Here is a 27,431-nt window from a genome sequence, read left to right as displayed (position 1 = left end):
CTTACAGGCTTTTCTAATAGGGCTGGCTTTGAGCCTAAACCCTTAGATCTCAGCTTTCTGAGTATCTAGGATTACAGGTGTGCACCACCAGCACCTGGCTATTTTATCATTTTTGTAGCCCCCATAAAGTAAGAAAATAGGTCCCCCATTTTCTCAAGAAGAAACTTCTGGAATCTGGAAAGAGTGATGTCATTATGTGACTTGCTGGCAGCTTCTAATCTTGGCCCAGTCTTTGCAGTGACCAGGTTCTTCCATCTGTGACCTTCTAAGACAGGATGTTTCTTTGCTTTTCAACCCAGGGAGTTAGCTGCCTTAGACAGGTACAGTGAGCTACCTGACTGTTCCATGGGGCATAAAGGACTCAATTTGCCTCCAGGGCGCTGTCAAGCTGAAGCTGGAAGATATTGTTCCTTGGCAGAGCCTTCCCTGTGTTCCCCTCAGGCCACGGCTCTGCTTCCCAGTTTTGTTTGGTGTTACAAAACTCCCTTAGATTGCACCCTTTCCAGAGAAGGCAAAACCAGAAGCTGGAAGGGAATGAGGGAGGATGAGAAGTTAGTTTGTCCATCAGAAAAGCGAATCTGATCTTGCAGTTGTTCCTGGAGAGGCTGGAAAGGGAAAAGAAGAATCTCCTGGAGACCCCACACCAGGAAAGCCAGGCGAATCCCGTACTTATAGAAGGCCTGGGGGGGGGAGGGGCATGCCTCAGTGGTCAACATAACGCCTCCTGGGTCTCTTTTGCTTGATCCTGTAGAAGGAAAGCATTTTCAAATGTTAGCCAGGGCAAGTTTATTCTTGGAGCTACAACTGTTACTTTATGTTCCTTCCACCATTGAAAGTAATCTACCAAGCTGGAACCTCTGACAGCCTGGAAAGCAGAGCCTCAAGGGGACTAAGTGTCAACAAGGCAGAGCCTGGAGAGAAATGGGGTCTATTCACAAGGGTCAGTCTTTGGAAGTAAAGTGCTTGTATAACTACTAAAATTTACGGATTGAATATTATGTGGCAAACAGTAAAGCTTTTATAGACTGTTGATCGAAATCTCACCGTTATTGTTTCCCTCTCAATGAGGAAATTTGTGTGAAGTCACTCAGCTAAGAATGGTAGAATCAGGGCTGGGAATATGGCCTAGTGGCAAGAGTGCTTGCCTCCTACACATGAAGCTCTCAGTTCGATTCCCCAGCACCACATATATGGAAAACGGCCAGAAGGGGCGCTGTGGCTCAGGTAGCAGAGTGCTAGCCTTGAGTGGGAAGAAGCCAGGGACAGTGCTCAGACCCTGAGTCCAAGGCCCAGGACTGGCCAAAAAAAAGGTAGAATCAGAGGGCTGGGCATCATGGCACACACCTGTAATCCCAGCTGCTCCAGAGGCAGAGATTAGTGGGGGTTTTGGTTTGGGGTCATTCCAGCCAAAAACTTAGTGAGACTCCTCCTCAACAGATAAGGCAGACGTGGTAGCATGGTAGTAAGTGTCTGCAATCCAAGCTAACCCAGAGGCAGGAGGGTTACAGTCTAAGGCGAGCCTTGGACAGAAAACTGAGACTCTTCTGGAAAGTTAAAGCAAAAATTAAAGCTTGGGACAAGGCTCAAGTGGTAGAGTGACTGCCTCACAAACATGAGGCTCTGAGGTCAAACCCAGTACCGACAGAAACAGCAACAGGAAGAATGGAAGAGCCAGGATTTGAGTCTGAGTCTGGGTAGTTAGCCCTGGGCCTATACTCGTCATGCTGTACCTGTTCTTACATGGTGGGTACTCTGCTTCGGGCGAGAGATGTAAGAGAGAACAAGACAGTGAAATGTCTCTCAAGGAGCTCCTTGGGGGAATCTCCAGCTGTGGGTTTTCTGACAGTTCATCTGGGCTTCAGAAGGCAAGAACAAGCCCTTCCCACTTTAATTCATCAGAAAGAGAAAGGCAAAAGAGAGGGTTTGTGTGGCTGAAGGTGACGGAAAGATGGCAAGATGGCTTCCCAGATGGGGAGCCATGCATCTCCTCGGCACACGGATGGCCTTTCTCAGTCCCAGACTACTCTGTTTCTTAGCAGACTCAGAGTTAGTGGCAATATCCAGATAACTAACCACAGCTTCTCTCCAGCTGGACCCCCAGGCCCAAAGAATACTGGGGGACTACAGATAGCATTTGGTGAATAGAGAGCAAACAAGAGCAGAGGATCAGTATTTCCTTTGGGGTGTGGTGAATCTTGTATGTCCAGATACAGTGTTCTAGGCAGGCCGTGGGGTAAAGGTGGATTGTGGTTGAGGGGAGGGAGGGTCTGTGGATGGGGCATTTGTGGGTGTATACAGAGAAGGATATCCACAGAGGGGGTGATAGAGAAAGCTCAAGGTAGATCGAGGGTAGAGGAGGGCTCTCTGAATCAGAACTTCCATCGCCTTCCAAGAGCAATAGAAAGACAAAAGAGCCATCATAGTGGTTAGTGATCAGGACTCACTTTTTGTTGTCTTGGAACTTGTTGGATGCGCAGACGATGCCACAGTACGCAGAGCAGCACTGAAGGTCTCCTGGGCATTCCTCCTGCAACGTGCAGAAGCTCAAACAGTTCTCAGGTTTCGATCTGCAGGGGGGAGGCTCCAAAATCTGCTCTGGAACAGAGAACAGGGAAGCGAGTTATAAACCCCAGGCTGGAGTAACAGTCAAAGCAGAGAAAGCCCTGGAACCTACCACCCTCACCTCCCTCTTCACCTCCCTATGTGGTCCCCAGCCAGGAGACTGGGGTTCTGTCTCCCGATGAGTTCTGAGTAGGACATCAGGATTTATGTATTTTATCAAAGAGTTTGTCAGAATCCTGAACCCACTGGCTATTTGTGGGTTGGATGCCACATCCCTGCAGAACTTAGTTAGGTCCATTTCAGGGGTACGTATGGTATGGTGGGTATGTAAGAGGGTAATGTACACCCAATTCAGTACTGGCTCACAGTGTGGCCTTGAGAAAGCCTTACAGCCTCTTATGAATAATTTATCCTATAGACAACCTAACATAGGCTGTTTGTGTATAGGAAGAAGAAACAGAAGGTAAGTTTGGGTAAAGAATGAAGATCTCCAGTGGCCAGTGGCTCACATTTGTAATCCTAGCTACTCAAGCTGAGATCTACCAGCCCGGGAAGGAAGTCCATGAGACTCATTTTCAATTATCCAGAAAAAAAAGCTGGAAGTGGAGCTGTGGCTACAGTCACATGAGCGGAAATAAGGGACAGCATCCTGGCCCAGAGTTCAAGTCCCAACATCAGCACACACACACACACACACACACACACACACACACACACACACACAAAGGCCACACAACTAGCTGAAGGCACTAGCTCAGAGAGCAACAGGTGAGTTCTTCAAGTGGCTCTTTCATGGTGAGAAGGGCAAGAATTTCAGAATGGGATATAAAGATTCCGCTTTTTCTTATTACTCAGTGTCTTCTGATCAGGATTCCCTTCCATTCTATGGCTAGAGAAAGAGAAAAACAATCCTGTTGACAACCAATCCTATTTACAGTAACTAACTCTTTCTAGGTGGTCACCATGGTCTCATCAGTGTTCTATGTCCAAATGTACCATTTTGTTCTTCTCCCAGCTATCTCCATAGCACTCTATTTGTTATGAGGAGAAAACCTAAGCCCCAAAGTTATGCAGCCATCAAACAAACACTCAGACCTAAATCTTGCTCACTGCAAAGCTGTGGGCTCTTGAACACCACTCTACTTTTCCCCATGAAGTGTTCTGGATTATCCACCCTCAAATCCCCTCCTTTCCACAGAGCCTGCTCCCTTCCCCTGGGTCCAGACGCAGCACCTACTCAGAAAGTACTGCTTGGGACTCCCAAGCACCAGCTGTGGTGTGAGGCTGAGTACCAGCAGAACCTGGAGAGATGGCACGAATGTCATCGTGCTAGCAGGATGGGTGGCTGAGTCCTGGCTGCGAATGGCTGGCGTTGACTAGGTATGGCTGTGCGAAGGAGAGAGGGAAGAGGCCCCAGCGGAGGCTTGCTGGGCTTGACCTTTCTCTCTGTTCCAATCTAGGAGGGCCTGGCAGAAACCCAAGCCCCTCCCAGCCACGTCTACTACGGGGCCCGGTAGGCTTACCAAACCCATCTTTATCTTGCTCTTGTTGTGTTTCTCATCTATATAGAGGTCTCTCTCTGTTTCTGTCTGTCTGTCTGTCTTGTCTCTCATGCTGGGAATGGGATCCAGAGCCTTGTGTATCAGGCAGGTACTTAATAGTTATTCCTTTTTGTTGGTTGCTAAAGGAAGCAAACATGGCTTTTACTCTCTAACCTAGTTAGTTTGCTATCTTCTCCCATTGCTGATCATAATTTCTTTGGTGTGTTCTCTGGGCTCATCATCTGTAAAGAATAACTTGTACTTTTTCCTCTTTAACTTGGTGTCATTCTTTTCTTTTTTTCCGAGTCCCGGGGCTTAAACTCAGGGCCTGGGTGCTGTTCCTGAGCTGCTTTTGCTGAAGGCTAGCACTCTACCACTTGAGCCATAGCATCATTTCTGGCCTTTTCTGTTTATGTGGTGCTGAGGAATGGAACCCAGGGCTTCATGCATACTAGGCAAGCACTCTGCCACTAAGACACATTCCCAGTCCCCCCTTATCATTTTTTATGAAAGTTTTGTGTAAGATAAACGTAACTAGGTACAGTTTTTATATTATTTTGAAGTGAAGTCTGTATTGGTTAAAACTAGAGTATTTGACTCAGGCATAGGTGGCTCACACCTAGAATCCTAGCTGCTCAGGAGGGAGACATTTGAGGATTGAGATTCAAAGCCAACCCAGGTAGGAAAGTCTGTAAGAAGAGTTCTGATTGCCAATTAACCATCAAGAAGCCAAATAATGGAGGTATGGCTCAAGTAGTAGAGCATCAGCCTCCAGTGAGAATAGCTCATGGACAATGCCCAGGCTATGAGTTCAAGCCCTAGTACTGGCACACAAAAGCATTTGTGTTAACAAGAGAGGAGGTGACAACTTTCAGATCAATTCCACACAAAATAGGACAGGGTAAATAAGGAGGAGGCAAAGAGCAGGGGACACTGAGGTTCTTGCTTTTCCTAGGTGTGGCCACCAGAGGCAGCAAAGAGCTAAGGACAATTCCTCTCTTCCTTCCCTCGCCATATCCAGCTATTCAGGAAAATCTTTGCCACCTTTGCCAGACCTAAACTCACCATTCTGGTCAATCATACCACACCAGGCAAGTCCAGAGAGGGCACAGTGATTAGAGGGGGATGGGGGGTAGATGTTAGGCCGGGCAGGCATACTGGGAGGGGCTGAGCCCAGACTAAGCAGGACCTGGGATTCAGCACCCCTCTGCACACTCAGCGTTTCCCCAAGCACTGCTCAGACTCCAGGCTGTACCATCACCACAGATGCAAAAGGAAGGGTGACTCGCTGTGGGTTGGGATGGATGGAGCAGGGCTGGGAGCCCCGTAGGCAAAGGAGACACCACTTCTCTGCTGTATGCACATCCCTGAGGGGAGAACTTCCAGAGGTTCCCCCTGGGCTGGGAATATGGCCTAGTGGTAGAGTGCTCACCTCATATACATGAAGCTCTGGGTTCTATTCCTCAGCACCACATATACAGATAAAAGCCAGAAGCGGCGCGGTGGCTCTAGTGGCAGAGTGCTAGCCTTGAACAAAAAGAAGCCAGGGACAGTGCTCAGGCCTTGAGTCTATGGCCCAGGACTGGCAACAAAACAAGACAAATAAACAGAGGTGCCCCTGGGGCAGACCCAGGGGCAGAGATGGCACAGGGGTGGGAAAATTCACTGGGCAGGAAAAGGATGATGGAGGAAGGCAAGTTGATGTCATCCCAGCAGGGAGCAGGAGAGGGTGGGAGGAGCACACTGAAGGCAGGGACACTGAGGACAGGCCAGTGGGGAGGGCAGACAGGGACAATGGCGAGTCCATCTTCCCCTCTCACCTCACAGATTCTGGAAGGTGGGAAGGGCGTGGCACACATCTCAGGGTGCTTGCTCTGAGCTGGAAGAGTGGGGGTGCGTGCAGAGTGGGCAGGGTGACTTCCACGGCCTGGGAAGACAGGTCCTGGGTGCAGGGGTGTGGACAAGGTCCCGCAGGACAGCAAGGCCCACGGGGACCTAAACACGACCTCAGCCAAGGGTTTGGGGAGGGGCCCAGAAGAATTCCCTGAGGGCTGTGGGAGGGTCCTGAGTGAACCTGCATCCTGGGGGCTGGGGCGGCGGTAAGTGGGAGGAGGAGGCTGTCCAGGCAGAGGGTCCCATCCCCCACCTCCTGCTGCTCCTCAGAAATCCAGATGACAACCTCCGCAACCCAGGAATCAAGGCGTGTGAGAAGCACACCAGCACCTATCTGTGCAAAAGTGCAGGAAGACTGTGAGGCAAGCCACGTGTGCTGTTCCACCTGGAGTCTGCAGCCTGGAGCCTGAGGTCCCTAGGGCTGGCCAACACTGCGGGGACCCTGGAGTCCAGGGCCACCCAAGTGGACAGGTGACACCATCGAATCACCACCGGCAGCGAACACCTGAGCTCCCATCCTCCCCCAGCTGTGCACACATCAGTTTCATCTCATGTTCATGTAAAGTACTTTTAGAATTGTTTTCAACTACATCTGTGAGGAACATGTTTCCCAGAGGGCTGCTCTTTAGAAATGAAGGACAAAAGGGCCACTTGCCAGTCCTCACCTTAAAACGACGCATGAGAAAAAGCTTCCAGGATGAGCCTAACAGTTCTGAATCTCCAAACAGGGTAAGAAAAATTGCAATCTTGTGTACGTTGCAGGATGGAAACAATACTAGGAGTTACAATAATGGTAATCAAGGATTAGTATTTGATAAAACAAAACAAGAACCACAAAATACCAGCCGGATGTCAGTGGCTCATGCCTGTAATCCTAGCTACTCAGGAGGCTGAAATCTCAGGATTGGGGGATTGCTGGTTCAAAGCCAGTCCAGACAAGAAAGTCTGTGAGACTCTTGTCTTCAACTAAAAAAAAAAAGTGGGAAGTGGCGCTGTCGGTCAGGTGGTAGAGTGCTGGCTTTGAACTCAGGGACAGTGCCCAGGCCCTGAGTTCAAGCCCCAGCATTGCCCTCTCCCCTCGCCAAAGCCAAATACCATTGTTGGTAAATGAGTTTATTTATGGAAGGTTTTCTTCTGTCTTCCTCCCACCCCCATTAGGAAGAATAATGTTCCCAAAAGCGGCCCCACAGAATTGCTCTTATGTCTCTTAAACATCTCCCAGCTTCCAAGGTGGTGGCTCAGTGGGAACTCAGGGTTCTAGCTTTGTATCCTGAGGACTACTTGCTCTGAGTTTGGGGACATCAATTATTAACAATTATATCTACCTCCTATTGTGTCTCTACTCTGAACCCTATTTATACTAGCCTGTTTATAACAGGCCATTCCTGACTCGAATTGCCTGGTAGACAGGATGGAGTAAAAAAGCCACCTGACCCTCAAATCTTGGTATTCTTCTTCCTTAAGTGGATGCTGTAGAGATTTTCTGTTGCAACGCCAGTACCACTGTTCACTTAGGTCTGTCTCTTAGATGAACTTTCCTTCTTGTTTGTGACATTCTTTTTTGAAGAATTTCTTATAGCGGGTCTCTGTAAGAGAGAAAAAATGTAGGTGTTTTAGGGGGCAGGGAGCTCTTGAGAAATATTCAACCCACCAGCCCAACCAGGAAGAAGCATCTTAATGCACTAATAGGAGTTGTCTGGTTCTGAGCAGGGGAAATAGTTGATCCATTAAATGATCTGGCAGAGCCAAATGTGCCCATAAAAAAAAAAGAACCTGGAGGCAGTGGTTAGAAATCTGGACAAAAGTTAGGAAAATAGTAAACTATTAAGTACTATGAGAAAAGGACAATGAAAACATTCACTGTGTAGCTAAGCTGATGTCTTGCTTTTGTTTGCGAGGGAATTTCTTTCCAGGTTTGGGAAGCGGGCTATTTTGTTTCTGTCCCTTGGGTTTGAGGAGCCTCTGTCTTCTATTTAGGAATAGTCTCTTCAGAGAGGACAGACATCTGTGAAGCTACAGCCCCATATCCCCGTCTACCTTACCTCATTATACAAACAGATGATGCCACAATCCGTCCAGCAGCAGGCATGAGTTTTGAAGTAACATCGAAAGGTCCTAGAACACCTCTGGGAACATTCATTAACCTTTGGGTGTTTCCAGCATTGCTCGATTGATCTAACCTCTGAAATGGAGACGAGACATAAGAGGCTGATGGGTCCCTGTAGCCAGCCACAGGAAGAGAGGCCTTTCCTATACCTAAGGACTTGGCAGTGCTGCAGGCCTGTGGGCCTCCCTGTAGCCTCCCAGAGAAAGAATTGAGTATCCAGTACCCCTCAGCATTCGTGTACCCTCCTATAAGACCTCGACTTATTTAACAGGAGATCCGAGGCCTGAGATATGTCCTCTTTCCTCATGATAATACCTGTTTCACAGGGTAGAAAGCAAGGCAAGTAGAGGAATCAACAGATTCTCCCCCCTTTCTTCTTCTCATTGCTAACTCTCTCCAATTGTTTCCCTTGTTTAATTTTCTTAGCTCTTTCACTGATTCTCAACTTTGGGAATAACCCAAGTCCTCAGGAAGAGCCTCCCCCTCCCCTCAAAAACACACAAAAGAAAATAAAAACTATTTATGTTGGGGGTGTGGCTTAAATGAGAGAGCATCTACTTAGCTAGCAGCTGAGCTCTGATTCAAAGCCCCTTACTGCCACACACACACATTAAAAGCAACAACAACACATAAAGAAATATCCACTTGGTACTCATCAAAATAAACACAGAGAGAGCATAGAACTTTTACACGTATGGGAAGGTAGGACAGCTCTATACTGGCACCCAGACCTCAAGGGCATTGGGGGAAAATTATATCCTTGTAGGTATGGAATTTGTATAAAAGTCGAAAAATATTCATTGCTACTGTGTGTGTGTATGTGTGTGTGTGTGTGTGAGAGAGAGAGACAGAGAGACAGAGAGAGAGAGAGAGAGAGTACTAGGGTTTGAACTCAGGTCTGGGTGCTACCCCTTACCTTCTTCACTCAAAGCTGGTGTTCTACCGCTCAAGCCAGCTCCCGACACTCATCGCTAGGTGTGAAGGGCATTGAAGGGCCTCAGCTTGGGCAGCTCTTGGATTTGTGCATGCAGAGGTGTGTGGGAAACCCCCGGCAGGGGAGGCCTACAACAGCTATGCCCGACATGATAGCCCCTTACCAATCCAGGAACTAGCAAAGCCCCTTGCTTCCCAGGCCAGCTCACCACCTACTAGAGTACTTTCTCCTCATTGAGCACCACACAGACAGCATCAGCAAGCAAAGGAACGCCACGCGCAGGGTTATCCCGAGATTCATGGTGCCGCCCACGTGGGTCCGCACAGGCCGTGGGAGAGACAGTTTGCCTTCCCAGACTCCGCTAGAGATCAAGAGACATCAACCGGGAAATTAAGAAGCTAAGCAAGAGGAAGGCTGTACAGAATGCCCTCCTACTTTTTCTTCTAGTTCGACCTCTTGCCCTCAGTCCACCCAACACCCATCACACACCTAAGCTGGCTGTTGGCTTTGCCAGACCGCCTTTCCATCTCACATCCTGCTTGTCCTTTTCTGGATAAAGGCAGGTGTAGAGGTAGTGAGCCCTTTGATTTTTTTTTTTTTTTTAAACTGGGGCTTGGCCTGAGTGCTGTCCTTGAGTTTTTTCACTCCAAGCTGGTGTTCTACCACTTGATCACTGCTCAATGTCTGTCTTTTTCTTTTTGGTGGCTAATTTGGAGATAAGAGTCTCACAGAACTTTCCTGCCTGGGCTGGCTTCAAACCATGATCCTCAGATCTCAGCCTCCCAAGTAGCTAGGATTACAGGTGTGAGCCACTGGTGCCTGGCTTCAATATTTTAAAATTATTAACCTTTATTCAAAGCCTTCTTTTATTTCTATTTATTTTTTGAGGTGGGTCCTATGAGTTAGCCTAGAATAGCCTTGAACTCAAGCCCCTTGCCTCAGCCTCCCAAATGCTGAGATTACATGCATGCACTACCATCCTTGGGCTTATTCTTTTATCTCTTGGTTGGCACATAATATTTGTACATATCTATAAATACAGTTCATATTTTTTGTTTTGTTTTTATTTATTTTGTGCACCAGTAGTGGGGCTTGAACTCAGGGCATAGGTAGTATCCCTTAGGTTTTTTTGGTGCCCTACCACTTGAGCCACACTTTTGCTTATGGCTCTTTTGGCGGTTAATTGGAGTCTCATGGAATTTCCTTTCCAGTTCACATTTTGATTCAGGTATTCATTAGGTAGCAATCAATTAAGAGTAATTGATATAGCTGTCACCTTAATAGTGGCAAATTCCTCTCCTAACTATTCTGAGATATACAGTGTATTCTTAACTCTACATTGAACAATCAAAGTTTCTTGTCCCCTTGAACAATAGCATCATACCCACTGACAAGATTTCATCTTCTCCCCTGCTCTCTGTTCTCCTCATCCCCAGATAACCACTCTTGCACTCTCAACTTCTATGAAATAAACTTTCTAGATTGCAGTGTGTGTGTGTGTGTGTGTGTGTGCATGTGTGTGTGTGTGTTGATACACACACACTTGAATTAGGGCCTGGGCACTGTTCCTTAGCTTTTTTGCTTAAGGTTAGCACTTGAACTATAGCTCTGCTTCTGGATTTTTGGTGGTTAATTGGAGATAAGAATCTCACAGACTTTGCTGCCCAGGCTAGCTTTGAACCACAGCCCTTAGATCTCAGCCTCTTGAGTAGGTAGGATTACAGGCACGGACCATTGTTAATTGCCACTAACACTGCAGTTTTTTTCCCCACTCATGATTTCTTACTTCTATTTTTCAAGTGATTGAATTATAAAACCCATCTAGTATGCAGTAATTCATAATTTTAACCTGCATCATCTACAGTAATATGACGGCTCAATACTGTGATGTGACACGTAATACTAGAACAGACTTGTGTTTGGTCTTTATGTAAATATTGTTTTTAAATTGCCTAAATATCACTTTTTGAAGAGTGCAGTCAACTTTTTCTTTTTCGTTGAACGTTTCTCATTGGGAGTTTATCTGAGAATTCTCCATTAGATTCAAGTTCTCCATTCTCAATAGGAAAACTTTGTAGGTGCTTTCCTGTTCGCAGCATTTTGCATTTGGAGTTGCACAGGCTCATCCTTATCAGCTTTCTCAAGCTCAGTTTCTCTATTTGAGCAATAAAGACCACCCTCCATTCCCTGGAGGAACATTGCCAACACTGCACCCATCTAAGCAACTAAGCTTTTACAGGCTCATGCTTCCAGCCCCCAAACCCTGATCTCCACTTACCTCTGCAGATGTCCGAGTTGGTGGAAATGATCATTATTTGCTGGTGGCTCTTCGGTCTCACGATGGAGCTTCTGCATGCAGCACAAGTGACAAGCAGAACACATTTCAATGACCCACCCTGTAATAATGCTTCTGTGTGTGACAAAGCCAGGACTTCTGTCCCAAGTCATAAATGGGCCACATACAGAACATTGCGCATACATTCCTCTTGAAGGAGTGCCTTGTCTTTCTTACTGCAGGCAAAACACAGAACAGCGTGCACCTGTGTGCTCTCTCCTTTCCTAGCTCACAAATCACAGAGACTGTGGGAGTGAGGGGAAGATTCATGGGTCTGTTTCTCGGTAGCATTCTGTAATGAGCTTTGTGAAGTCCCATCCAGCTTTATATGAACTTCTCCACTATGGGCATCATCCTGACAATGCCAGTCAAGAGATAAGATTTCTACTAGATTCAAATCCTAGTTCCCACATTCTCTGGGCGAGTCACGAATCCTTCCTGTGTGTCAGCTTCCTCATTTGTAAAATAGAGATAAAACAGCACTTTCCCCAGAGACCTCTCGTGAGGAGCTAGTGAGATGTTCCTAGAAACTCATAGATTTGTGGTGGCCACAGTTACAGGCTTCAGGATCTTCAGGTACAGGTTTGAAACCTGTCTTGCTAACTGCGTGGTTTTCGGTAAGTCATTCCACCTCTCTGAAATGCCATGTAAACATGACAGTAATAGACTTCATTCCATTGGCCACCACAAGAATTAAATGAGGCCAGGTACCAATGGCTCACACCTGTCATCCTAGCTACTTAGGAGGCTGAGATCTGAGGATCCATGTTCAAAGCCAGCCTGAGCAGGAAAGTCCATGAGACTCTTAATCTCCAGAAAACTGGAAGTGATGCTATCAAAGAGGTAGAGCACCATCCTTGAGAGGAGAAGCTCAGGAACAGCGCTGAGGCTCTGAGTTTAAGCCCCACAACTGGGGAAATAAAAAAAAAAAAGAAAGCTAAAGTACTGGAATGTTTTCTTTTTTAACATCGCTTCCAATAACTTTATGAGAAATCGTTGATACTAACACAGAAAGTAAAGAAAAATACAGTCGGGTTTGTTTTAAAAATTGCACTAAAACTTTTGAGTAACTTTGTGTTGATTCAACATGATTTTACAAGTAGTTCAAACTCATTCCTTTTTAAATTTTTATTTTCTGTTGACAGATAATAATCACATATATACTTAGAGGGTTCAATGTGATGTTTGATATATGTACACATTGTGGAAAGGTCAAGTTACGTTCATGAACAAATTCATAATTTTATATGCTTGTCTTTTTGTGTGGTGAAAGCATTTTAGGTCTGCTTTGAGTAATTTTGCAATATGCAATGAGTTATTGTTTTTTGGGGGTTATTGTTTATTATAGTCATATATTATATGTAATAGATAAGTAAGTTTCTTCCTCCTGTATAATTAAAATGGCATACTCTTTTTCTTTTGCTGCCAGTCCTGGGGCTTGAACTCAGGACCTAGGTGCTGTCTCTGAGCTTTTTTGCTCAAGGCTAACACAATGCCACTTGAGCCACAGCTCCACTTCCTTTTTTTGTGGTTAGTTGGAGATAAGAATCTTATAGACTTTCCTGCCTGGGCTGGCTTCGAATCTCAGTCTTCAGATCTCAGCCTCCTGATTAGTTAGGATTACCAGTGTGAGCCACTGGAACCTGGCTGTTAGACTCTCACACCCCTCCCCGGCTTCTGCTAGCAATCATGATAGGCCCTGCTTATATGAGCTTGATGGTTTTGTTGTTATTCTTGTTGTTGTTGTTTTTGAGGTTTGGGTGTGTGTGTGTGTGTGTGTGTGTGTGTGTGTGTGTGTGTGTGTGTATGGTTGTGGAGATGGAAGAACTCGGGGTCTTGAGCTTGCCAGGCAGGTGCTCTACTACTTGAGCCACACAGTCAGAGCTTGACTGCTTTTAGATCCTGTATATAAATAAGATCATGTCATATTTGCCTGTCTGTGCTTGGTTTCTTTCATTTCAAATAATGTCCTCCAAGTTGCTGAAAATGATGGAATTTTCTTTTTTCTCAAGATTGAATAGTATTTCATTGTGTACAGCATGTTTTCTTTAGCCATCCACTTTAATGGGGAACACCTACGGGTGTTTGCATGTCTTGGTTATTGTAAATAATGATGCAACAAATATAGAAGTGTAGGTATCTCTTTAACATACTGATTTCAGTTCCTTTGGATATGTACCCAAAGCGGGATTGCTGGATAATATGGTAATTCCATTTCTGGCTTTCTAAGGAAACCCCATATTGTTTTCCGTAATGACTGAATGAATTTTACTAATTTACACTGCCACCATTAGTGTGCAAGCATTCATTTATTCCTTCCAAATCTTCAGAAACACTTGTAGTTCTTTTTTCTTTTTATAATTGTCCTGATAACAGCTGGGGGGGGTGATATTTTGTTATAAATGTGACTTGCATCGCTCAATCATTAGCAATACTGAGCATTTTAATACACCTGCTGGGCATTTGTATGTCTTCTTTTGAGAATTCAGGTTCTTTGTCCATTTTTTTTCAGAGATAAAGACTCACTACGTAGCCCAGGCTGGCTTCAGACTGGCAGTCTTGCTCCTGTAAAGCTGGGGTGATGGGTGTGATTCATGGCACCTGGTCTCCCCAGGTTCCTTCTAGAAGTTGTATGTTTACAATTCCTAAAAATCTACTTTGCATTGATTCTTGGCTAAAGGATGAGCTAGGGGTTCATTTTTCTTTTGCCTGTGTGTATTCAGTTTTATTCAAGGCACTGTGTACCCCCTCCTTCTGTGGCCTCCACACCTTTGCTGAAAGTGAATTAATAATAAATACGTGGGTTTGCTTCTGGGTTCTCTAACATATCCTTTACTCCATATATATGTTCTTAGGCTAGCATACTGTTGGAATATACTTTGAAATCCAGTTGTGTGATGCACCTAGCGCTGCTATTTTACTTTTGTCAGTCCTGAGATTTGAACTCGGTGTTCTGTGGCTTAGGGTCAATCTAGGATGCAACCTGAAGAGCTAGTTTTCAAGACAGACAGTCTCTTGAATGAAACCTGGAGATGTTGGGTTAGTAAGTACAGGAAAAATTCCTTCCCGGAAAAAAATAAAACAAATGGATTTATCCCTGGAGCAAACACAGAAGAAAGGCTTAACAAAGTGTGACGCTCCAACTCAGGCTGCCAGAGTGATACTGTTTATTTTGCCCATTTTCTCAACACTGAAATCTGATTAGAAAGCAGGCTATCAAGGAGCTACGTGTTTAGTAAACCCCTTCCAGACAGAAAATAGGAATCATCTCCAAGGAGTGCAGATCACACACACACACACACACACACACACACACACACACACACACACACGGTCTATGATCTAGGTAGACATTTCTAAGTTCCCATCTGCAACTTAGAGGCCAGGTCACTTGGCAGGCAATTGAAGAATATGTCATAAATCCCTTCAGGAGAGGAAAAAAGGAGCTGCATTTTTCTAAAGGGGAGACATGCTCAGTTGTAGCCAGCTGGGCATTCGTTCCGGCAGCCATACACTGCACAGAGCCTCCGAGTTACCTGGGGGGGACAGTGGCTCTCCAGAGACAACTAGAATGCTAGCTCTTACTACAAGCAAGCAGAGCAACGCTTGCCGTACAGTCCATGCATTCGCCTGGGAAGAGCCTGGCACACAGGGTGTATTCACATGGTGGACTTGTGTGGGGAGGGTCAGTCCCTGTGTATGGAACTTTAGGAACACCAGCAGAAACCACAAGTTTTCCACTCCTTAGTGATCCTCGGGATCAAAAGAAAAGAGACTGAGACCATGAGGACTGGGGACAGAGGAGACCTTCAGTTCATGGAAGGCCCTGGACTCTCCAATGCCTACTCCCAACCCAGGTCCCAGCATCAGACAGGCCATCCTGAGGGGTGATGGGCAGGAGGAGGAGGGGCAGGCTCCTGCACGCAGGCCTCCGCTGGTGGACACAGTGAGGAAACCTCCTCCCTTGGGCACGCCAGGCTGCTTGTGGCCTTCAGCACATCTCTGGGCCCTGGACTTCCATGGGGGTTCATGATCCTCCTGGGAGCCACGCATAAGCTCAGGAGTGCGTGTGGGAAAACAGAGTATTGGGGACCAGGGCTCAGTGCAGGGAGGTGGGGTAGGGACAACCCTAAGGGGCCCCCAACTTGTGCTGCAGGCTCTACCCTCACCATGCTCATGCTTCACTGGGTGCTTCTGAGCCCAGGCTGAGGAATGTCCTCAGAGCTTTGGGCTCTGCTGTTAGGGGCAGTTTCCCCAGGGGGGGAAGGTGGTTCAGTGAGCAGAGCCACAGAACGGAGCCTCCTGGGGGGTCGATGGGTTCATGGACCAAAGGGAGAAAGCAAAGAAACCCCGAGAGAGAGAGGCAGAGACAGAGACAGAGAGCGGGGGCGGGGGGGGAGGGGGGAGCAGGCTGAGGAGTTGGGGCCCACAGGGGAGCTCACGAGAGCTTTGATCACAAGCGGTGGGACTCACACAGGCCGCATCCCTGGGCATTTCATCCTGGTTTATTGGACTGGAACACAGGGTTCCCACAGTGACAGGACAGCGATCCTGCTGATGTGCCGAGCCCTCGAGTGGACGTCTTCCTGCTGCTGCCGTGGGAGTGGGGGGCTGGACGTCTGAATGGAGACTCGGGGGTCGCAGGAAGCTCAGTCCAGGTCCTCTCACAGGAGGTTAATGCACACGTTCCCACAGAAGGTGGAACAGCACACGTGGCTTGCCTCACAGTCTTCCTGCACTTCACAGGGGTATTTGCACAGATAGATGCTGGTGCGCTTCTCACACACCTTGATTCCTGAGGATGGTTCCTGGGTTGCGGAGGTTGTCATCTGGATTTCTGAGGAGCAGCAGGAGGTGGGGGATGGGACCCTCTGCCTGGACAGCCTCCTCCTCCCACTTACCGCCGCCCCAGCCCCCAGGATGCAGGTTCACTCACCCCTCCCACAGCCCTCAGGGAATTCTTCTGGGCCCCTCCCCAAACCCTTGGCTGAGGTCGTGTTTAGGTCCCCGTGGGCCTTGCTGTCCTGCGGGACCTTGTCCACACCCCTGCACCCAGGACCTGTCTTCCCAGGCCGTGGAAGTCACCCTGCCCACTCTGCACGCACCCCCACTCTTCCAGCTCAGAGCAAGCACCCTGAAATGTGTGCCACGCCCTTCCCACCTTCCAGAATCTGTGAGGTGAGAGGGGAAGATGGACTCGCCATTGTCCCTGTCTGCCCTCCCCACTGGCCTGTCCTCAGTGTCCCTGCCTTCAGTGTGCTCCTCCCACCCTCTCCTGCTCCCTGCTGGGATGACAACTTGCCTTCCTCCATCATCCTTTTCCTGCCCAGTGAATTTTCCCACCCCTGTGCCATCTCTGCCCCTGGGTCTGCCCCAGGGGCACCCCTGGAAGTTCTCCCCTCAGGCATGTGCATACAGCAGAGAAGGGGTGTCTCCTTTGCCCACGGGGCTCCTGGCCCTGCTCCATCCACCCCAACCCACAGCGAGTCACCCTTCCTTTTGCATCTGTGGTGATGGTACAGCCTGGAGTCTGAGCAGTGCTTGGGGAAACGCTGAGTGTGCAGAGGGGTGCTGAATCCCAGGTCCTCCTTAGTCTGGGCTCAGCCCCTCCTGGCCCCCTCCCCATCGGCCCACCCAGCCATCACCTACCCTCAATCTTCCTCCGACTACGGGGCCCTCCGTGGGTCAGAGGCAGCCACAGCAGCACACAGAGGAGCAGCATGGGCCACCACACAGCCCCGGGTTGCATCCCTCTGACCACAGTCATGAGTCCAGGTCTGGCAGGGAGGGCAAAGCCTCTTCTGAAGAGCTGGGTATTGAGAGGGAAAGAAGAGAGGAGAGTGTCCTCCGCTCTTTGCTGCCCTTGCTGGCCAAGCCTAGAAGAACAAGGGCCTCGGTATTTCCTGCCCTCTGCCTGCCCTTCACCCGGGTAGCATTGGCCTTCTGCAGGGACGTCATCTACGCTCACAAAACCAGCCCTCTTTTCTCACTCACAGAATTTCTCTTAAGAAATACGTCTTCCTGCTCCAGATTCAAAGTTTTCCATAGAACGATGCAGCTATATAATTTAAAATACCTCACTACTGATAATTGACCCAGATTTCATTGTATCATGTTTAATTTCTCCATCTGTCTGATACAACAATCTGTGGTCTCACTTTTTCGGCTCGCCATTTTTGTTACCCATTTTCTGCCCGTCTTATCTAATCATGGAAGTCTTTCACAAGGATGGGTTTCTACAATTGCACTGTTCTTGTGTAAAATAATGCCAGTATTTGAATTGAGCTAATTCATGATATCCTATAAAATGTCATATTGAGCATTTTCAGAAATTATATTTCTATTATCTTTAAGTCATTATACAAAGGAGGTACAACCCAACATGTCAGTTTATGACTAGAACACATCTTGATCAATACCAACCCTTTCGTCATTTTTCCCCATCCCTCCCAACCTTCCCTCAACTTTCCTACTTTCATAGGACACTTATTGTATATTAGGACAGGTTGCCAGTTATAACTATTGTGGCAATTGAATATTATTCAATATACATTGAATTTTATTCATAAATTCTTGACTCTTTAGACTAAAATAAGAGGTAATAAAAGTGACTAAATGGGCTGGGGATATAGCCTAGTGGCAAGAGTGCCTACCTCGGATACATGAGGCCCTAGGTTCAATTCCCCAGCACCACATATACAGAAAACGGCCAGAAGCGGCGCTGTGGCTCAAGTGGCAGAGTGCTAGCCTTGAGCGGGAAGAAGCCAGGGACAGTGCTCAGGCCCTGAGTCCAAGGCCCAGGACTAGCCAAAAAAAAAAAAAAAAGTGACTAAATGTATCAAGTATAAACATATAAGTACATACAAGCATATAGTAGATAGATATGTATATAAATACAGATCGAGCACCCCTTCTCCAAAAATCTCCATTCCAAAGTCTGAAACATTTTTCGGGCAACAGCATGATTCCACAGGAGAAAATCTATCGCCTGCTCTCACCTCATAATCACAATCAAAATGTAAGTGCATTCACAATATGATATAAATTTGCCTATAGCATATATGGGAACCACAATAGCCTAGGTGTCTGTGAACAGGTAACAGATAAGGAAAATATTACATACATACACAGTAGAGTTTTCCCCATCCAAAATGAATGCGATTGCATCATTTGTAGGAAAATGAATGGAACTGGAGATCATTGTGCTAAGAAAGACTCAGAAAGAAAAGTACCAAAACTTTTTCTTACATACAGAATCTATTTTTTTTTTTGCCAGTCCTGAGCCTTGAACTCAGGGCCTGAGCACTGTCCCTGGCTTCTTTTTGTTCAAGGATAGCACTCTGCCACTTGAGCCACAGCGCCGCTTCTGGCCGTTTTCTGTATATGTGGTGCTGGGGAATCGAAGCTAGGGCCTCGTGTAGCCGAGGCAGGCACTCATGCCACTAGGCTATATCCCCAGCCCAGAATCTATTTTTTTGAAAAAGAGCACAAAGGGAACTGTGGAGTGTGTGTGTGTGTGTGTGTGTGTGTGTGTGTGTGTGTGTGTGTGTGTAACACAAAGATGATAGTGGGGATAAATACAATCAGAATATATTAAGTTCATGTCTGAAAATGTCACAATGAGGGCTGGGGATATAGCCTAGTGGCAAGAGTGCCTGCCTCGGATACACGAGGCCCTAGGTTCGATTCCCCAGCACCACATATACAGAAAAAACGGCCAGAAGCGGCGCTGTTGGCTCACGTGGCAGAGTGCTAGCCTTGAGCGAGAAGAAGCCAGGGACAGTGCTCAGGCCCTGAGTCCAAGGCCCAGGACTGGCCAAAAAAAAAAAAAGAAAATGTCACAATGAAACCCATGAAAATGTACAAAAAAGTACCCATGAACCATCAATATTGTCCTTAAAGTTTGGTAAATACGTGCTATGCTCTACATATATCATACAAACACATATGGTGAGACTTGGGTTGTGAAATGTTCTCCCAATGGTCTATGTTTTAAACACTTGATCCCTGGACTGTGTTGCAATGGAGCAATGGGGTCTAGTGGTAGGTTTAGTTCATTGAGGAGATGCCCTCAAAAGCTTTAGTATGACTCCAGTCTCTCCTCTCTCTCTCTCTCTCTCTCGCTCGCTCGCTCGCTCTCCCCCCGCATGGCTGTGAATTGAATGGTTTTGCAACAAGTTCCCACCCATGGTACATTGTCACTCAGCATAATGTTAGGCAAAATAGACTTGTTCTCTCTACGCTTCAACCCACAAGCCTGTGTCAAGATCTTGGTGTTCGATCTGATCATTTCACTTTCTTCATTTGGATGGTCACCCAGCTTTTCTAAAGATTTTTTTTTCCTTATCTAATCTCTACCTACATAAAACTGGAAGGTATCGGATGGGAGGTAGTGCCGTGCTTTTACTGGCAAAGGACCACCAATCAGCGTGGAGGTGATGTGCAGATTGTGTCCTGACTCCCTGCCTATGGGGGAAGTCAGGTGCATCCGATACTCTGGGGACATGTGACTTGGGCATTCTGTGGCTGTAGCCAGCGCTGTAACCAGGTCCACGGTGTTCTTCCCAGCTTATCAGGTGGTGCTATCCATATCAGAGAAAAATCTAGTGCTTCTGGATGGACTTCAAAAGAAACAGCTTGTCATGTGGCCCACATGTAGTTCCTGTGTGGAACTTAAAGATTTACCACAACCCAAATCACCCAATGTGCTAGGCCTTTGACCTTGATTTCCTGTTTGGCTGTGCCCTGTTCCAGCCCCCCACTCAAAACCTAGTAATAAGAGGGTAGACAAAAGAGCTGTCAGCCAGCTACCACGGCCACGTTCAGAGGTAGGTGAAGCAAGGGTCTTGAGTCATGAGCTTTTACTTGTGGCTTGTTCAGATGTGCAAAGTCATGAACCATTTCTACGTATTGGAATTTTTTTTTTAAATCTTGGTTGATCATTAAGAAAACTGAAGGAGGCATGGTGTGGTCTGTCTGAGATCCCAAAGGTAAATGGAAGACAGATGAAACAAGATAGCTATATTCCTGGCTCTACAACTAGCTTCTTTCTTCATCTTCGTCTTCTTTAATACAATATGGAAAACCCAGAGTCTTAAGTTTGAGGGAGGATGTAGTCCTTTGATGTCTTTCTGATGATTGAGGGCCTTTTAAGTGGCCTATAGTTTTTCATTGATGACCAAAAGCCTTCACTCAGAACTCTGGGTGTGGGAAATAGAATGATGCGAGAAGTATCTTGGATATAATGTTGTTTCTCTTTCCTGGGATGTTTTGTGTGTGTGTGTGTGTGTGTGTGTGTGTGTGTGTGTGTGTGTGTGTATGATTGCCAGTACATTGGGGCTGAACTTAGGGCCTGGAGACTGTCCCTTAGTGTTTTCACTTAAGGCTAAGTACTCTACCGCTTAAGCTGTAGCTCTACTTCTGGCTTTTTGGTGATTAATTGCTGCCCAAGCTGGCCTCACACCGTGAGGCCACTGTCCACTGGCTTCTCTGGGATAATTTAATGGGTCTGAAGTGTGTAAAGAAGGAATTGGGGACCTCTAGGATCCTGGGCACCTTTTAAAGATGAAGGAGTTAGACAAAGAATGAAGTCTTATAAGTGAACAAATTTCCATGTTCTGGAAAACCTTGGTCTAGAATAATGTTTTTAAATACAAGGAAGTAGCCTCATAGAACTGATTACATTCAGCCTATTGTATCACTGGAACTGTCAACGTGTGAAGCTATGCAATGTACATTATGTAAGAATTGAATTATACAACTTGAGGGTAAGGATGGGAGGGGGAAAATGGGGAGAAAATGGACTGGGTGACATTGATCAAGTAGCATTGTACTCATAATCTGACTTACGGAAATGAACCCTCTTTGTACAGCTACTTAATAATAATATGTTGCTGGTGCTAGTGGCTTATACCTATAATCCCAACTACTCAGGAGGCTGAGATCTGAGGATCATAGTTCAAAGGCAGCCTGGGCAGCAAAGCCTATGAAACTCTCATCTTCAATTAACCCCCTCCAAAAGCTGGAAGTGGAGCTGTGGCTCAAGTGGTTGAATGCTAGGCTTGAGCACGAAAGCTTAGGGACAGTGCCCAGGCCCCGAGTTCAAGCCCCAGGACCAGCACACACAAAAAGAAATGTGCAAAAGAGGAGCTAGATGTCCACCCTGGAGTCCACACGCACCTGACCAGTGTGCTTCTGCCTCACATCGCACCTGTAAGATGACAGCAGGGGGTCTACCTCGCACTCTGGTCTCATCACGTGCTGGCGTCTTCACGGGATCGGAAGGATACTCTGAGCCTCAGGCGTAGGGATTGGGTAACCTGCCATTGCTCTCTGTCTTTTCTGTACAAAGAATGTGAGCCATTGGCAGGGTTTCTGGAAATTTGCCACATTTGAGATATGGCCTGAAGCCGCATCAAATATCTTTTGATGTAAATATTGCCTGATGGTAAGTGGAATCTCCGCGTGTTAACGGGGCAGTTTCTGTCATCAAGCTATCCTGCAGCAAGCTGGCCTGGACACGGGTTCTGAAGGGAAAGGGTTAGAGAGCAGATGAAAAGATCTTAAGGCTTTTGCTTTTCTCCCTAGTTTCCTGCTCTTCTTCTGTCTCTCATCAAATCTCCTATAAGCAATTTGCCTAAAAATTAACTTATCTAGTGATTCATGCACCTAAAGCGCATTCTTGTTTGTTTTTGGTGCAAGTCCAGGGGTTTGGAAAGCTGGGGTCTAGGAACTGTCCTTGAGCTTCTTTTTGTTCAAGGCTAGTGAATGCTTTAATCACTTGAATCACAGCTCTGCTTCAGCTTTTTTTGGTAGATAATTGGAGGTGAGTCTCATAGACTTTCTTACTCAGGCTGTCTTTGAACCCAGATCTTAGCCTCCTGAGTAGCGAGGATTACAGGTGTGAGCCACCAGTGGCCGGACTATTGTTTTTCATTACAATAAAAGCGACACAAATAATTTCCCAAAGACAGGGTTATAAATGTGAGATGGGAAGATGCCTGGGGAGATGACTGGGAATTGCTGGGTACTGGAGGACAAATAAGGAAAACGAGGAGAAAGAGAAGCAGTATTCACAAACTCTTCCCTTCTTTCCTGTCTCCTCAAGCCCTCTAGCAACACTGGGAAAGGACTCCACTTCCTGCCAGATCTCAACGGAGGCACAAAGCAGATTGTCATGAAGCTCTGGGCTCTCCTCGCCATGCTCATCTATGGGATTGGGCTGCTTCTGCCCGTGTTGGGAGGCTTCAGGTTCAAAACTGGTATTAGTCATGCTGGGGCAAAGGAGAAGAGCCTCCTCCCCATCCAGATGTCTATCACAGCTGTCTGTCAGGGCTCACAGGTCCTGGATTGGCCTTGAATGGGTGGAGAGTGTCCAGACATTGGCTGTCTAACACCTCCAAGATAATTTGGTACCTATGGGACAGATACCTATGCTTCTCTTTGGCTCTCCTCAGCCACTCTGCTTATACTGATAATTTCATATGGCTGTTCAACAATGTTACAAATAGCCAAGTGGTCCTTGGGAAAAACAAAGGCTCCCCATCTCTGAGAGGATCAGAGTTCTTTTTCCACGGAGACATCAGCAAGATTACAAGTTCCCAACCCAGTGTCCCTTGTAGCTCCCTCTCTCTCTCCAGGCTTTGAAAGAAAAATCGGGCACAGGAAAGGGAACAAAACTAGACTCTATACACATGAGCAGAAATAGTATTTTCAAGGTCAGACCAGCTTTGGCAAAGGAAACTCCAACACCGAGTTTTCTGCTGAGCCTGTTATCTTCCAAATGTCTGTACCTCAGCTGGGTGAACGTTTAACAGCAACCAAAAGGACGAGGTTTAGTATGTATATACATCTCTTCCGTCGGAAGGGCACAATCCTTGTAGAGTGAAGAAACAGAGAGAACCCGTCAATCACGTGGAGAAATTGTGGACAGTAGAGGAATGGAGGAAGAGGCTTGCAGGACTGTGGAAGATACAGATCTAGGTGGAGGAGGAGAAAGTCAGTGATAGCAGCAGGAAACAAATAAAACAGGGTGGGGATAGTTTGTGTTTTCTTGATTCAGCTTTCTTCCACTCTCCAAATTGAGGATGGAAGGTCCCTGAGCTAAAGTTCCATGCGAATAATTGTGGTGGGGGCAGTGTCATGCGTGGTGAAGCTGTCCCAGCTCCTGTCTTTAGTAGCTCAGAGCAACTTTCTTTCTTCCTCCAGATTAGAAGTGAATGGGTCTTACTAACGCACAGTGTCTTGATTCCAGATGAATTAGAAGAGACTGAGCAATGCTGGGTCCAGCCTCCCATAAGGTACTGTGACAGCAGGTGCACCACAGAATACAAGTGCTTGAGTTCAAATGCTACATGCTGCTGGACCTACTGTGGGAAAATTTGCCTGGACAATGAGTGAGTTCTGTGGACTGAGGAGGTTGGGGCTTGGCTGTTCTTGGCTGTTGTGCTTGTCCCATTATTCAGAAGCTATGATCCCTGAAAACAGAGTTCAGTCACCCAACACCAGTCAAAGAAACAGGCGGTCTGAGACAATGGCCTCCTATCTGTGATTAGGAATTCATGGCAAAATAAACCAAGACATCAAGATGGGGTTTCTGATTTTTTCCCCCCTCTATTCATATCCTGTTTCTTTGCATCCCCCCAAATACCTCCAATCAGTTTTTACATTGCTCCTTTGTTCAAGGACTCGATTATCATGCCTTTCCTTCTCAACCAGACCCAAGAAGATTTGTTCTCCATCTATTTGTTCAGTTACTGAATTTCTTGGGAGTGGGAAATTACTTTGAAATGGCATTTTTGCTCTTATTTGGGACCTAGCCTGCTGTTAAGTTTGGAATGGATTCCTCTCAGGATTTCTGATTTCTAATCACCAAATTTTTCTCTTCCAGAGAGCCCTTTAAAACAATGATGACCTCAGTATACTATTAGCATGAGCTGAAGGATGACTCCATGTTCTAGAAAGAGTGCTACCTGGTTCTCCTTTGGGACACTCACTTGGTCCAGCTGAAAAAACAACACACTCTGCCTTCTGAGCAGCCTTGACCTTGAGAAGGCTCAAATTTTTGCAAAAGAAATATATACATGAACCTGAGGCTCTGTGTTTTTGTTTTTTTTTTTTTTGTTTTTTTGTTTGCCTACTCTATGATTTAATTTCCTTTGTTTCGGTCCTTAACAGTCCATTTCATATGGGTACAAGTACTCAATTCTGCTTTCCCTGTTATACTGACATATTATCCAGATTGGCTAATTAATGTGGAAACAATACAAGATTTATTTTAAAAATAAGTTCATAGAGTTGCCAGTCCTTGAGAGGATAAGAGGATTATGAATTTGAGGCCAGCTTAGGCTACCTAGTGAGGCTCTACTTTAAACAAATAGACAAAAACAAAAAATGCATGGAGTTAACAAAATAAGAATTTACTTTGTTTCATTACTTGGTTTGTATACATTTCACCAAGGGTGTTACATGGGCAGTCATCAGTCCATAATTCAATGAACCTTCCACCTGAGAGTCTGTCATCTCCTGGCTCTTCTGCCAGTTCCTCTACCTCCAGTCAGCAGATGGGAGGGGAAAAGTAAAAGGGAAGCAAACACAGCTTCTTAAAGAGCTAGGTCTAGAAGTTGAGTTCATTTTTGTCTGCATCCCATTAGCAAACACTTCTTCCTTTTTGCAAAGGATCCTGGGAAATGGAGTCTAGTCATATTCCCAAGAACCAAAAAGCAGGATGTGGTGAACACATGGTAGTCTGTGACCTATGTATTCATGCAAAATCGAGCACCTTAATAAAGACTGAAGGTTGGCCTTCCCTATCTGTTCAGCAGAATAAAGAAGCTGGAATAGTCGGTCATTAGAGGAAGTACTCCCACATTCTGGAGAGAACACCATGAGCTTCTAGAATGGGCTCCTCCTCCTGCCAGCCCTCGTTTCTTCTTATTCCTTGTAGGTCAGTTCTGACTGCCTGGTAGCTTTGTACTCCAATCCACCAGGTGATACAAGGCAGGCTTCGCTGCTCACACTTTCCCCAGATGACATCTGCGTTCCCACTATTTTCCATTAGTATCTGGAAGATCAGTTTGAAAAGTTTACGTCCTTTGGATGAGGAGACAACAGAGCACCATCCGTGTATCCAGTCTTGTGTCTCTTCTGGGAGAAGAGGACAAGATATTCTCACTTCGATGGATGAGTTAGAATATTGTAGATATAACATTATAGCACAAGGAAAGGATTTTTTTTTAAAGCTATTCCTGGGATTTGAACTTATGAGTCTGGGTACTTGCTGTCCCTGAGTCTTTGTGCTCAAGACTAATGTTCTACCACTTAACCCACAGCTCCACTTCTGGCTTATTTGGTGATAATTGGAGATGAATTTCACAGATTTTCCTGCCCAGGCTGGCTTCAAATCATGATCCTCAGATGTCAGCCTCTTTAGTAGATAGGATTACAGGTGTGAGCTACCAGCACCTGACAAAAAAGGGCTTTGTAGTGTGGCACAGTAAAAATCAAGGCAAGGCAAGGGCTAGGACCCAGCAACAAACTGGCTAGTGCCTTAGAGCTCAGATATATAGAAATGAACAATGGATCCAAGACAGTAAAATGCCCTCAGGACTGAGGCTTTCGCTTGACCTTGAGGTACAGAGAAGACTTGGAGCTCTTTAGAGTAAAGATAGCTATTCCTTCCTGATAAAAAACAGAGATGGGGAAGTACAAGGGAAAGGAAGGGCTGTCTTTTGCTTACCCTATTTTACATTTCTTTCATATCTTATCTGCCAGGTCTGAGTCATGAGAGCTGGAAACCAGAGATGATGTCTGGTCCAACTTAGCAAGAGTGATTGGTTCCCTGTTAATGGACAAAAGATAAAGAAAATACTGTATGTATCAATGATGGAGTATTTCTCAGTTATAAAGCAGGATGAAACCCTGTTATTTGCAGGAAAATGGAGGGAAGTGGAGGACTTTACATCAAGTGAAATAAGCCAGAACAAAAAATAAGTATCATATGTTTTTCTCTCATACATATGAAGCTATAGAAAGAAAGATGATCTGAAAGTAGGAGAGGAACGATGAGGATCTGGGAAAGCATAGGAGAGAGAGGTAAAGGGGAGGGGAAGGGAGAGTTCGAATGAGGAGAATGGTCAAGTTCATTTCATGATGCATGCAAGTATGGGAATATTACAGTGAATCTCATTAATTTATACGATTAGTAAGTATGAAGTTAGAATGATTACCACAGAGAAGCCAGGCACATAGATGCACACCCAAAGGCTGTGGTGTGCAGGCTGACAGCAGATCCAACGAAACTTTTAACATTGCCATCCCAGGTGAGGTCAGCTGGGTTTTCAAAGACTCTCTATACTGACTTTCACAGTCCACATAGTCTACTCATTTACATTCCCACCCAACAGTGTATCCATCCATGTATCCTACCCAGCATTTGCTGTGCAGTAGTTTGTTTCCTGATGATTGATGTGCTGACTGGGGCGAGATGAGATCTTAGTGTGGTTTGTGTTAGGTTTTTAAAGTAGGTAGCCGGTAAAGGAGAACGCCACGCAGTATTCAGGCAGGAGAGAAAGTTTATTACCGAACTGCTGGCCTGTGGCCGAGATGATCCATGGCCAGAGAGAAGAGAGAGAAGAGAGAGGAGAGAGACCCCCACCCAGCCCTGCCTTATATCTAGGGCAGGGGGAAGGGGTGTGGCCAGATGTATTAGGATGTGACCTCAGGGAAAGGGGAGGTAACTGCCTCCAGGTCTGCAGGTTACCCAGGTAACTGGGTGGAGACTTAATGAGGTGGGGGCATCTACATGGAGCCCTCAGGGAGAGGACCTAACAGTTTGGAGTTGCATTTCCTTTATGGCTACACATTTCTTCATGCCTCTATTTAGTCATTTGTATTTCTTTTTCTGAGAACTGTCTGTCCAATTCACTTGCCCATTTTGTTAATTGGATTGTTCATTTGTTGTTTCATATTTCAAGTTCTTTGTATATCTTGGGTATGGGTGCTTTTATCTGTTGAATAGCTGGCAAATATTTTCTTCCATTTCTTTGGGGTAGACAATCT

The 27,431-nt window shown here is 46.2% G+C and overlaps 3 protein-coding genes across 3 annotated transcripts; 1 reads left to right on the top strand and 2 right to left on the bottom strand.

Moving 5' to 3' along the window:
- Positions 1-702: 702 nt before the first annotated feature.
- Wfdc13 (WAP four-disulfide core domain 13) lies at positions 703-3,925 on the bottom strand. Its single transcript, XM_048349406.1, has 3 exons — positions 3,800-3,925; positions 2,445-2,595; positions 703-745 (listed from the first exon to the last, which is right to left on the bottom strand). The coding sequence occupies exons 1-3, from the start codon at positions 3,885-3,887 to the stop codon at positions 703-705; spliced, it is 282 nt and encodes a 93-aa protein (XP_048205363.1). The 5' UTR covers positions 3,888-3,925.
- A 12,111-nt stretch (positions 3,926-16,036) lies between these two features.
- LOC125353749 (WAP four-disulfide core domain protein 10A-like) lies at positions 16,037-17,330 on the bottom strand. Its single transcript, XM_048349405.1, has 3 exons — positions 17,298-17,330; positions 17,022-17,181; positions 16,037-16,209 (listed from the first exon to the last, which is right to left on the bottom strand). Exons 1-3 carry the CDS (start codon positions 17,328-17,330, stop codon positions 16,037-16,039), a joined length of 366 nt encoding a protein of 121 aa, XP_048205362.1.
- Positions 17,331-20,107: 2,777 nt separating this feature from the next.
- On the top strand, positions 20,108-24,455 carry LOC125352395 (protein WFDC9-like). The gene is made up of 4 exons (XM_048347485.1): positions 20,108-20,200; positions 22,480-22,633; positions 23,626-23,767; positions 24,262-24,455. The coding sequence occupies exons 2-4, from the start codon at positions 22,549-22,551 to the stop codon at positions 24,299-24,301; spliced, it is 267 nt and encodes an 88-aa protein (XP_048203442.1). The 5' UTR covers positions 20,108-20,200; positions 22,480-22,548; the 3' UTR covers positions 24,302-24,455.
- Positions 24,456-27,431: the final 2,976 nt, after the last annotated feature.

Source organism: Perognathus longimembris, chromosome 6 (genome assembly GCF_023159225.1).
Source record: "Perognathus longimembris pacificus isolate PPM17 chromosome 6, ASM2315922v1, whole genome shotgun sequence".
In the NCBI taxonomy this organism is placed as follows: domain Eukaryota; kingdom Metazoa; phylum Chordata; class Mammalia; order Rodentia; family Heteromyidae; genus Perognathus; species Perognathus longimembris.
Note: the sequence above shows the minus strand (reverse complement) of the source record. Positions and strands in the feature narration are given on the sequence as shown.